The sequence below is a fragment of the Acanthopagrus latus genome, chromosome 12, assembly GCF_904848185.1.
Source record: "Acanthopagrus latus isolate v.2019 chromosome 12, fAcaLat1.1, whole genome shotgun sequence".
Taxonomy (NCBI): domain Eukaryota; kingdom Metazoa; phylum Chordata; class Actinopteri; order Spariformes; family Sparidae; genus Acanthopagrus; species Acanthopagrus latus.
The window spans coordinates 12,659,611-12,672,193 of NC_051050.1; the positions used below are offsets into that span (position 1 = coordinate 12,659,611).

The following is a 12,583-nucleotide window of genomic DNA, read 5'->3' on the forward strand; positions in this document are numbered from 1 at the left end:
CCCTTTTTCCCCCTGACTCACCTGAGCTCCCACAAGCTGCAGCAGGGCACAGTTGACCGGCAGCAGGTCAATATCAGTGCTGATGGGCGTCTGATCGAAGGGGCAGGCCTTGCGGTGCAGTTTGTGCAGGCAGGTCTTACACACCGTGTGGGAGCAGCCCAGGCTGATAGGCTGGTGGCCGCTGCTGTCGAACTCATTGTAGCAGATGGGACAGGACAGGAACTCCGTCCACTGGGCCGCCTGCACCGGCATCCTGCCACCACACCACTGAGGGAGGCGTCGCTGAGCTCAGTGGGAATGCATGTCAACGAGACGCGACAACAGCTCCTGCTCGCCAGTGCCAACGATGACTGCGAGGAACAAGATGTAAAGTTATGCAGGAATTTTTTTAGGTCAAGTCATATAAACATGATGTTCGTGATGGAATGGTCACAGATAATGCCAAAGACACATGTTGACAAATGTAATGGCGCTGGAGCTGCAATTCTGGACAAGAGATGAATATTCTCCCTTTGTCTGAAATGCTCTGTTTTAGCTACTGTCTCTTTAAAGACCCCCCCTCCTGAATACCCGGTCTCCTCTGATTGGTCAGCTCATACACACCTGAGCCAGCACCACTAACAACAACAGAGCAGCTTTAGCAGCTGCTAAATCAATTCTTACATGCCAAACTAGCCGCTCACAGAAATCATGCAAACGTTGGGACTCTGTGATGTGGTGTGATGTCACAAATTCACTGAATTAAAGGCGAGACTACTGATGACGCCTTTAAGGAGCAGTGTCTTCTGTGGGAGAGAGGAGCTTCTGCAAACTTCTGCCTTTTAACCGTCAAGATATTTTACATGCGCCAGAACCAATACAACACACTAAAGGAAGGTTATAAAAAAAAATGAAAAAGCATAATAGGTCTCTTTTAACATTTTACTGTTTATTATTGATATTTTATTGTATTATATTTTATTAACATTTTTTAATCACTTGTTAAGCGCCCTGAGTTGTTTCATTTGTTTGAAATGTGCTTCATCAATAAAGTTTGACTGTGCAGTGTGACCCATAGTACATCAGAAAATCTACACATTTTTACAAATATTTCCAGACAGTATAAGAACTTTGCATTAGCTAACAGACAGTGACACAGTATGTCTTGTTTTTTATTGCACATGGTGTTGCATTAAAATAACTTTGAGCTCTATAAAGTGAAATAAGCATTTAGCTGAGTACACAGGCAATATTTATCTTCTCTCTCGTCATAAAAGTCATACATTTATTTCATCTAATGTGAGCAGTTAAAGTGCTCTCTCTCTCTATGGTTGCCAAATTGTCAACGCATATTCCATAAAAAGGCAGCCAATAAAGACCCTGTTGTGGCCACAGTTTTTACAGTATTAAATACAGCCCATATTTCACTTAACTCATTACAAACATGGATGGGACATTATTTTAACATCATAAAGATCACAAATATGTTTTACAAAATACACTTTGGAATCAGCTCGGAAAGTGAGCGCGTTAGGCTGCAATCTAATGGCTGTAGGAGCACACAGGGATAAAAGATTGTTTACGAACAGAGATGAGGACAATTACATCTTGGAGAAAAAAATGTAAAAATAAAGGTCCAACATTGAGTATTAATTTGGGACTGAGATCAGTCACGCATGAATCATCTCAGCCTCCACTTTGCTCTTGAAGACAAACCCTCTCTTGACTAATGGAGGCTGAGCTCATGCTGAATCAAAACACCAAACTGTAAGCAGACGACTGATAAACACAGACAATATCCGTAGGGTTGAGACACATAAAGCTGAATAACACCAGCATCCTGTTCTAGACAACTGTCAGCAAAAGAGTTTGAAGATATCAGATGTTTCGAAACATCTTTTACACCTGCAATGTGAGACAGTAAAGTTGAAAAATCTTATCTTATCTATATTCTGAATAAAGGTGTACCAGTTTCCCCAACTGGAGCTGTTTTTAATCCCAAACTATTGAGATCCTTATTAAATTCCCTTTTTAAAGGGTAACACCACACATTTTACATATTAAAGGGTATTTACAGGTCTTGGGGAGACTGCATATGTGGAAAAAAGGATTATTTTTTTGTTGTTCCAGAAGAAGCTGCATGTAATCTTATGAATTGCCTCCAGTGATGTCACTCAGTTGTTATGGTGCATTGTGGCTAATGAAGACGACAGGGTTTGAAAGAAAGAAGCATGCTCAGCAAAAATAAGACATCTCTGGTTCAGCTGTATTCATTTCCATGATTCATTTTTAAACTGTCCAGAATGAGTCTGACAGCATTATAGGAATGCAAGAGATCATATTCACAAGGCAGCCATTTTCCTCTGACATCACACTCAGGGTGGGAAGGTTGACAACCTGTAAGCTTCAATTAGATGACAGCTAAAGCTAGCATTCAACCATCTTCTAGCTAACACTGACTTTTAAACAATACTATAGGAGAGGTGTAAACAAAATATCAACACACATCTCAAACACACATCTTTTTCTGGCCTTTATTGATAGGACAGCTTCAGAAATGACAGGAAACAGGATGGCCAAAACCTTCACAGCACTGCACAAAAGCTTCATGCTGTTTTAGTATCATGTCTTAAAGCCTGAGAGATTCACTGCTGTACACTTCAGATTAACGTCGCCTACAGCAAATGTTTTATGATTGATGGACTGCAGACAGAAGCTGTTGAGTAACTGAAAGGAGGCAGTATTTCAAAAACGGATACAATAGAGATGGAGCCAGTCACTGACTGACAGGTACGTGGGAGAAGTTTGACTTCAGATGTAAAACCACTCCCCCCCTTTAACCGACAGCTATAGCCTATATAAAAATGACAAGAACTATCTGTGTTTGTCGTTGATTCGTCCCTGACTCTGTGAGCTTTTTCTGAATTCTGAAAAATTGCTGTTACCTAGAATTCCAAACACCTCATTCCAGGAAATGTTTCTCCTCTTACATAACAGTACAGTGCAACAGGATATGTATCACTCTCTCCATGACCTGCTGTGTGCTGTTTGATGCATCATCCCATTACCCAAAAGCATAACCTCACACAAAAATACATCCAAACATACAAAAAAAAAAAAAACTCCTTCAGACTCAATTATGCAAAGTGTTTTGGACATGGCATGCAAAGACAGCCAGCACCTGTTGCTCTCTGAGTCTGTTGCATCTGTTCAAACTGCTCACCAAAATAGCAGCTGCCACCCTCACAGAACAGGTGCCAGAGAAACAGACACATCTATTCATGGGTTTAGAGATACAGTGAGGCAATTAACACAAGCACACAAAAAGAGTCTGTAAAAAAAAAAAAACAGAGAGAGAGAGAGAAAGAGAGAGAGAGAGAGAAGAAGATTAGAGGATAAGAAATATGTTAACTGACAATACCGGTTTGGAAAATATGCTGCAACCAGTGTTTGTGAGAGTTTATGGGTCGACCGCATGAGCACATAATCTGCTAAATTCGCAATTAAATTTGGTCTAGACACCTTTTGGCGTGGAGAGCCCCTACTACTGTACGTGTCGACCAAAAACACAACTTTAGGAAATCTTCTGAGCTTGAAAGGCCTGCTTTATGAAAGAAATAAAACAATGTGTTAACAGAATTACCATGCTAGCAGAGAAAACATGTTCACATCGCAATATGCGAGCAGAGAAAGTCCACCACTGAGAGGAGAAAGTGAAACTGTGCGCTTGACGCACGCGTTGTACATCATACGAGCGACAAAAATAAACCCGGAGCTTCACCACAAAATCAACTTTTAAATGTCGTCGAGACAAAATGGCGTCGTGCCAGTTATAATGCCCATTAAATACGCACCTTGCCTGGCCGCAGCGCGCGGTGCCTCGTGGACAGCTCCGCACTGTCCTCGCGCGTCATATTTCCTTCCGCGCGGAGCCCAAATATAACACCCGTAACTGGACTGCTGTGGCCCACAGGCTGCTGCTGCTGCTACTGCACCGTGTGAGGAAGAGCAAGGCGGCGCTCATGTGATAAGGCGGCTTTAGGGGCAAGTTTGGTGCTGAGTCTTGGCGCCTGAGCCTGGTTCAAACTGTCTTTCTCCGCGCGAAGTCTTGGGGCAACCGTTAACCGTGATTCACTGGCTGCAGTCACGTTGACAGCCACCTGTTCCTGCTCTGAGCAACTGCTACATCCTGTTGGGGTTTTTTTTCCACACAGACAGTCGCTGGCTGAGTACATGCTCCATCCTGCCCGTGTCTTTGTACACAAATTATTCCTGCAGACAATCCCCCAAGTCTGTGCACTGTTATATTAATAATAATACGCACAGAAGCAGGGGTACCTCAGCAATATCGTGATGCACACTTGACTTCCAGTGGGCTGCTTTCCTGCAGTGGTGCAATGTAACTAAGTACATGTACCCAATAATTGCAGTGTAAGTACAAGTCTGAGGTTTTTGTACTTAACTCGCATCTTTACATGCAACTTTCTACTTTAATTTCTACCAAATTTAGAAGAAGCCCAAATGATGAAGAATTTGTCATACACAGATTTTCACAAAGTTTAGAACGTTTTTCTAACCAAGGCAGTCACAAAATCGAGCGGTTTTATTATGAAGTCTGGGGACTTTCTGTTCCTCTTCGTCTCCTTGCTGATGTGGACTGTGGCTGACAATAATATGTTGGTGTTCAAGTTACCTTATAGCTGAAGAATATACGGCATCTTAGCATTTCAAATTAATAAAAAAAAAAACATGCATGTCGTACATAATTTACTATTATTTTGAGTATACAGACTGACACCTCAGCACCCCCAACTGTGACTGACTTCCCTTGTCAATTTGACGATTTGCTGCTTTTCATTTATTCCTCTTTATCATTTTTCGTAATATTGAAGTGTTGTCCAGCTTTGTGAGGGTATTACTTAGGGCTGTGATAACTTGTGATGACATTTTTCACTATTTTTATATTTCTTACAATTGATTTATGCAGAAAATAATCAGCAGATGAAATCAAAATGAAAATAATCATTGGTTCACAGTAAACAACTGCTTTTACTTTAGTACATGAGTAACAATAACCTAATGATATATGTAAAAGTCATAGGGGACACTTTTCTGCATCGAGTGCCCTTATCTTTAATACTTTAAGTACATTTTCCTGATTTGTCTACATACTTTACTTTCAAGGCAGGACATTTACATTATTTTTCCAGTGTGGTATTAATACTTTTGCTTGCTTGAGTGGATCGCTACTCATGTATGTATGCAAGTATGCACACACACGCACACACACACACAAAGCCCCCTCAGTCTTGAATAAGTGTAGTCTTGTGACAGGGAGAAGTGGGCGTGTGCTATTATTACAGGAGACCTCAACTTCCTCATCAGGCTCCTCTCCCGCCCTCACTGTTGTAAAATGAGGAAATCGACGTATGAGCAGTGTTCCTTTCAGACTCGTCGGTGCCTGCCAATCACCTAGAGTGGTCTTTGTGGTGCAGGTTGTGCCATTTTTTAAACACGCCAAGCTCCAAGAAAGATGCAGCACATTTGAGTTTTCCACTTCTAAGAGCAGAATATCTTTCAGATTGCACTGAAAGGAGGCTTTGTAGGCCCATAAGCAGTGATTTGCTGTGGTGGCCTGTTGAGCCACCCACTCTACCGAGCGGAGGATGAGAAGTACATTGCGTCTTTACAGCCAACAGTTGGCGAGCTATCATCTGGCTCAGGACAGTGAGTCCTCACTTGCCCACCACCCCCCCACCCCCACCCCCGCCCCGTCGGTGTGGGGGAGGGCATCTGGAGTTTCCTTTGGCATGTCTTAGAGTGAGAGAGAGTTAAAGAGAAAGAGAGATTGTTTTGAGAGTGTTTTTCAGAACACTGAGGTAAGAACAATTTTACAAGAGGACATTTGGATCTTTGTTGGACTTTGGATTAAGTTCACTCTCACCACGTTCGCTAGTACATTTAGGTTAGGGTAACTGAAGGGTAAAGGGTGATGGTCTCATATTGCCAGAACTCACGTGTTTCAGCTGGGAAAGGTCAGGCAGAAAAAAATCTACAGCAAGTTTAGGATTTAAAGGGCCACTATGTAGTTTTGGAGAACAAATTCCAATAGAATTTTTGTATTTACAATGTAATTAAGTAATGATACAAACTCAGTCGTAATTATTACTTCCATAAGTGAATAAAATATCTGTTCTCAGCAGAAAAATAAGAGCTCCAGAACACTGTTCGAAGCTAGAAGGGTGGCAGGGTCCACCAAATATAAACAAAGTAAAGCAGTGTGAATATGTGTTGTCCTTTAAGCTCAGTTTGTTGAAAACAACTGTGAAAACATGAAAACAGTCAATGCAGATCTTTCTCCTCTGATGAAAGTTTATTCCCCCAGGCTACAGTGACCCTTTAACCTCTGCTTTGAACTCCAGAGCATCCTCAAAATATCAAGCGATACACAGTCCAAATGTATTGCCCACAGTTTGAAATCATTAGCATGTAGCTTGTTAGCTTGTCTCCCAAAGAAACAAGGACGACAGACAATGGGAGGCTGATCCATGTTGGATTACGTCATGGTTGGCATGTAGTAATGATGGATGGATGTGGTGGTTAAGTGGCCCTCACACTTATAATGTGTGTATGTTGTGTTGTCTGTGTATCCTTGTGGGCATTAGATTTTGAGTGTTGTGCTATCACTTTGCAACCAAGGGTCAATCTTATTGGTACACTGTAGCTCGAAATCATCAGTCACAATACTTCAGAAGGACCCTCAGACCCATCAGAAGGCATGTGCTGTTTTACTTACTTTACTTACTGGCAGACCCTGCCACCTTTTTAGCTTCAAACAGTGTTCTAGGGATCTTATTATCCTCTGAGAACAGCTTGTTTATTCAGTTATAAAGTTATTTTCTCATTAATACTGTAATAATACGCTTGGATGTCGTCTCTGAAAGTACATAATGGCCCTTTAAGCCAATTAAAAGCCGTGAAGTGCTCAGTTCATACAATAATATAAACTTAGAAAGCTGTTATGATGCATTACCAAGATGACATATATTAGCTCTGACAGCTAAAAGTTTGAGGCCTGCGACAACCCGGAGACAATTCTGACACGACACAATTCTGTGTTGCATGTCTCCTCTCTCTCTCTCTCTCTCTCTCTCTCTCTCTCCCTCCCTTCATGTTTCCTGTCAATCTCGGCTGTCCGCTATCAAACACAACCATGAAAATCTTGAAATAACATTCAGGATGGTTGAGCAAGCCTTGTGTCATCAGCTGGACGATCAATCAATCATGTTCATATCGCTCACAAAACCTCTATGCTACACATGTGCACTGAAAAAAAAAAAACAGTGAATAGATAGATGGACACACACACACACACACACACACACACACAGACACACACACACACACACACACACTCAGACACCTACATGGAGCTAGGCTGAACCTGAGGCAGAGGAATCTGGAGTAATATGAGGCCTCCCAGCTCCTTCTTACTGCCACCGTGACCCCAGAACATTCCATATTGTGTGTGTGTGTGTGTGCGTGTGCGTGTGTCTGTGTTTAATCACGATGATTCACAAAAACTCCTCAACAAATGACTTATGCAGACTAGCTCTGTTATTACGCCACAGCTACTGTTAGCACTTCTGCAATTTACTCATTGTGAGAAACATGTGCTTGGTGTGTTCACACACACCGTTTCAATGAGGCTACCTTGGTATTTTTAACACTGTTGAAATATCTGTCATGACTCACTTTCGCAATATTGTGCTACTGACCTTTAATATTCCTGCATCAAACATGACTTTGAGTCCCCTCTACAATATGAACCTGCGGGTTTAACAGAGCCCGTGAACAACATGGAGGGTAAAGCACAACAAGACTGAAACTTCACACCCACCATACTGCTGAAGACGAAACGAAAGATACCACATCATCAGTTTATAGTCAAGCAGGCTATGAAGAATGGAAATTAAGATTGAGTGACATACATGTTTGCCCTTAAAGGTGCACTATGTTGTTCTTGGGAAGAAACATTTTTCATTCAGTGATTTTCATGCTTAAACAAACTACTGTTTGACTGTTTTCATGACTGAATAAACTGAACAAACAAACTGACCTTAAAGAATGATACAATCTCATAATGTTTCACTTTGTTTATATGTGGCGGACCCTTTCTAGCTTCAAAGGGTGTTCTGGGGACTTTATTTTCCTCTGAGAACAGCTTGTTTATTCAGTTGTGGAAATTATATTTTATGTGGCGATTAATGCTGTAAATATTACCTTTCTGAGTTGGTGAATTTCTTTCCCAAAACCGCAAAGTGCCCCTTTAAATACATAGGAGGGGAAAACAATACTAATCAGATTGTGTTTATATGAACAATAACACTTGACTGATCTGTTTTACTGGTTTAGGAAGCAGCACCTGTTGGCTGTACAATGAAAGGCCATGCTTGTAACTGCAGCCTGCAGGTAAATGATGAAGAAGAAAGTTAAACTTTAACACTGAGAGTGGGAAATGCTTGTTAATCAACAGGCTGACAAACTCGAGGTTTATCAGTCAGTCCACAATAAAAGATCATATCAAATCACAACACATCCGATACTGCCAATATCACACACTTGGTTTGATCACTTGTTGTTTTTGTGAGGCAACACCACGCTGTAACGGAGTCGAAATCGTCCAGTGTTCCTGTGCCATCTGAAGATGTTTCCATTCCATAATTTACTACAGTAGTTTCACCATGCCTGCTCACTTGTTTTTGAGTGTGCAGTGGGGGTATGTGGATCTGTGCGATTATTTATTTATTACGCCTGTCATCAGTGTGTGTGTGTGTGTGTGTGTGTGTGTGTGTGTGTGTGTGGTTTCTAGATAGGAGGCTGGGCAACCACACAGCTCGCGCGCTGCTGTATTATACAGCACATACACTGTAGTACACAAGCCTGCTTTAGTGCCTACTGCGAGATTGTGTCTGCAGCATCAGAGTTATGCAATCTTGGGTGAGCCATCTGGTTAATGCAGCCCTGGATAATATTGTGAGAGTATCAGGTTGCAAATCAGCAGGTTACAGAGTCACCCCCAGCAACTTTATGAGGGCGGTGCTGCATTTCACACAGTTAATAATAAGCAACACCTCCGGTTGGAAACTGCTCTGCTGTGGAGTCACTCTGAGAGCAAAAGTGTTGTTCCACTACACATGTCATCATCATGCTTTGGGTGGTAACACCAACCAGTCTCCGCCAGTGCAGCAGCACATCTACAGTTCCATGTTGCTTTTACAGCATGCAGTGACTGCCTCAACTCTTTCTAGAAAACCCCTGGTTTGCATTCGTTGCTGCCTCTGAGCTGTGGGCCCCATCTTTTCAATACAGGCAGCCTTCTTAGAATAACCCACCAGCACCAGTTGCAGAAATTGATGATGAGCTGGTGGCAGAGCAGTTCCAGGTCTAATTAAAACGAATATCTGAAATCTGTGGCTGCTAAACGAGCCCTCATTTACAGCGGAGGGGAACAAATAAAAAAGGAGAAGAAGAAGAAAACAGTCCTGATCTGAGATCAAAATGTCAAGAAGGCTTCGCACACACATAAAACAACATCTCCATTGAGGAGCAGGAGAAAGTAGCGCGCACCTCTGGATAAGTCACTTACCTCACGCGCCACACCAGAGCACCAGTATAAACATATTCATCCACATCAAAATAATCAGGGAAAAATCTTCATCAGTTGCGAAACGTGCGCAGCAGCCAGCCCCGGGAGGTCAACCGCGATGCGAGAGCGATGTGGCGCCGCATTTCAGAGCATTGCAGACGGGTCCCTTCAGGGTCCGGTTCTGATCCTTATTTCCGACAGCATATGACGGACACGTTCGCTCAGGTACAGCGAGCCGCACGCTCACCGCTCGACAAGCCGGAGCTGAGAGGGGGAGATGGCGGTATCGCTCCGCCGGTGATGGTGCCTGGACCTGAACTGCGCCTCGCACTCACAGCCGGGCTGCACAGAGCTGCTGCACCGCTCCGCATCACGCGTCCTCCGGCAGAGACGCGGTGGTTCTGTCCGCCTTCCGACGGTTCGACGGAAAAGCCTGCGCGTTGGTTGTCGGGGGGAGCGGGCTGGGGATGACGGGAGGGGCGGAGAGTTGAGGGGGGGCACTATTTTAATGTTGTGAGCAAGGATAAAAAGATGTAAAGGGGCAAGCCGGAACAAGCCGCTTTTCGAGGCGTGGGCTGCTTGGTTTTAAAGGAACAGACCGAGAGAGGCAGAGCGGCGGAGGATGCGCCTCAGCAAGTGCGTCTGTCAGGAGGAAGTCCGCACGCGCACTAACACGCACAGTTCCCGCTCGTATCGTTGCAGCTTTTAGAGAAGTGGAGTGGCGGAAGAAAAAAACATGCCTGAACCCACTTTGCTCAACCCATTTTTCATGCTGTCTACTTCCCCATAACATAACTATACACACCTGCTTGATGAGTCACAGCTCTTTGGAAAAGGTGTCAGATTTTAGTTAAAAAACAACCAAATGTCTACAAAAGAATATCCCCAAAATGCAAAGAAATAACAGTTTTGCCATGATGGCTTCGCCAAAGCTCACATGCTAGCCGTGTTACTACCTGCAAAGCTAACTGAGCTAACTGCAGCTACAGTTAGCAGCGGCTAGCAGTTGCTCTGGTGCCCCTCATTCTCACATATTGCGTCTTTATGTAACAGTTATGATTATGATTGGTCTGTTGCAGCATTTAGTTGCAGTTTAACTCAAGTCCAGTCCTGTGCCGGGCTGTAGCCATGCAGTCAACCACTGTCTGTTACATGGGCTAACTGCAGAGAGCAGGCTGCTGAGATCAAATCGAACCGTTAGCCCATCGGAGCTTGACAAGAGGAAGAGAGAAAACATTTTTCGCCTCATCAAAAAGCCTGCTCTTCTTTTTGATTCAATACAGGCTGCGCTCCATTTCTGATTTAACTGATTCTTTGGCAGCTATGCTAATCTGTCGAAGGGGAGCAGTCATACACAATATTCACAAGGCAGCCACTTTCTTTATGCGCGCAGGGCAGGAAGCTTGAATGCTAGGATGATGTTGCAAGTAGTGTTCATGCAGGGAATCTGATAAATTGTTATGATTTCATACGCGTCTACGTCAGTCAGCAACCTGAAAAGACAATGGCCCGAGTAAATCTGCAGGGAAATCAGACCACATATCTCAAGGTAAATTAACATATCAGTGAAATACTGTCGATGAGTGTAACCTACTGAGATTAATCCTATGAGATTGCATCACCCTGCACATGATAGCAGACTAAGTCTGGCATAAACAGGCGCATCATCCACGTAGGCTTTACCACGGGTGTTTACAATTGTGTCACACTAGTAAACTCAGACTCTCTCCACATTGACCTGCTGTTCACCACTTATGAGGACATGATGTGGTTCCAATTTGCTATATGCATTTTTTGAGCTGTAGGTCTGTCATATACTTACTTTATGCAGAATTACGAGTTATTCCTGCTGCAAAACAAAGGGAGACATAGGCCGTAGAACCATTTTACTGCTCAGTGACACACAAGATCTGACGTCTTCTGCACATCCTTGTTGAAGCAAGCCATCCATAAAATGCAGCACGCTCTTGCAGGTTGGATAAAGTTATTCTAGTTAGACGCAGGGACCTGTCTCTGTGGTAACAAGTGCTGTCTTTATAAGAAACTCTCGCCCAGTTACATAATGAGTCTTGATAACAATTACTGTAAGTTGAACAGGAATTGAAACTTTCCTATCAGAATGTTTTACTTGGGTACCTCATTTAAATGTGACTCATTGTCTGAGGGCGTGTGCATTATCAAATAGATTACCCTAATGAAGCTGCCAGTCAGTGCTGCAAACATGGGACCGGGAGATCAGCACACTCTTCTATTGTTCTGCAACAAGAACAAATGAATGTTTAACACCTCGCCAACTCTGTACAACAGCACCACACTGTTCAAGAAAATTTGGCCCTAATAGTAAAGGCTTTTATGCTTTATGGAGAATGCATTGCTGTAAGATACATCCAGAGCTCTCTGTGTGCGATTGTGGCTGCAGGTTATGCTGCATCAACATGATGTGGAAGTAATCATCAGAGCAGCTTGACAGCTGTGAAGCTGAATCTTCGAAGTGTTTGTACAAACTCGTGTGAAGCTTTGAAAAATAGTGTTTTTCTGTATTGCATATTACAACGAGTCCTTCAACCACATAAATTGAGTGAACGCTGTACTTAAGTTTGTACAGCGAAGTACACCAAACATTGCAACGCCGATGTCAATCATCGCAATCTGGCACACAGTCTGCATACTTTATGTGTTTAATATAAACACTACTTTGGATGTTACAAATCTAGGAACAAATAGAGTTTTGTTCTTTGCTTGTGGGCTACTTAGCCGTGCTAACAGCACACATTGGCAGCATGGCTCTTGGGATGTCTGTCAGTTGGCTGTCCTCTTTGGTCCAGACTGAATCATCTTAACAGCTATTGGACATATTGCAATGACCTTTCCAACAGACATTCATGGTTGCTTCGGGATGAATCCCACTCCAACTTTTGAGATCCCCAGCCTCGTATTAGCGCCACCAGCAGGTTG

General features: G+C 43.1%; 1 protein-coding gene across 7 annotated transcripts in view; it reads right to left on the minus strand.

Moving 5' to 3' along the window:
- Positions 1 to 10,283, minus strand: part of rc3h2 (ring finger and CCCH-type domains 2) — a 29,459-nt gene extending 19,176 nt beyond the window's left edge. For 2 of the 7 annotated variants that reach the window (XM_037117449.1, XM_037117448.1), the window contains exons 1-2: positions 9,629 to 10,280; positions 22 to 350 (exon numbers count right to left, since the gene is read on the minus strand). In XM_037117449.1, coding sequence (XP_036973344.1) covers positions 22 to 252 — 231 coding nt within the window. In that variant the 5' untranslated portion in view covers positions 253 to 350; positions 9,629 to 10,280. Of the gene's footprint in view, positions 1 to 21; positions 351 to 3,833; positions 4,250 to 9,628 lie in introns of those variants that run through there. The other 5 variants (XM_037117445.1, XM_037117447.1, XM_037117450.1 and 2 more) reach the window with 5 other exon arrangements.
- Positions 10,284 to 12,583: the final 2,300 nt, after the last annotated feature.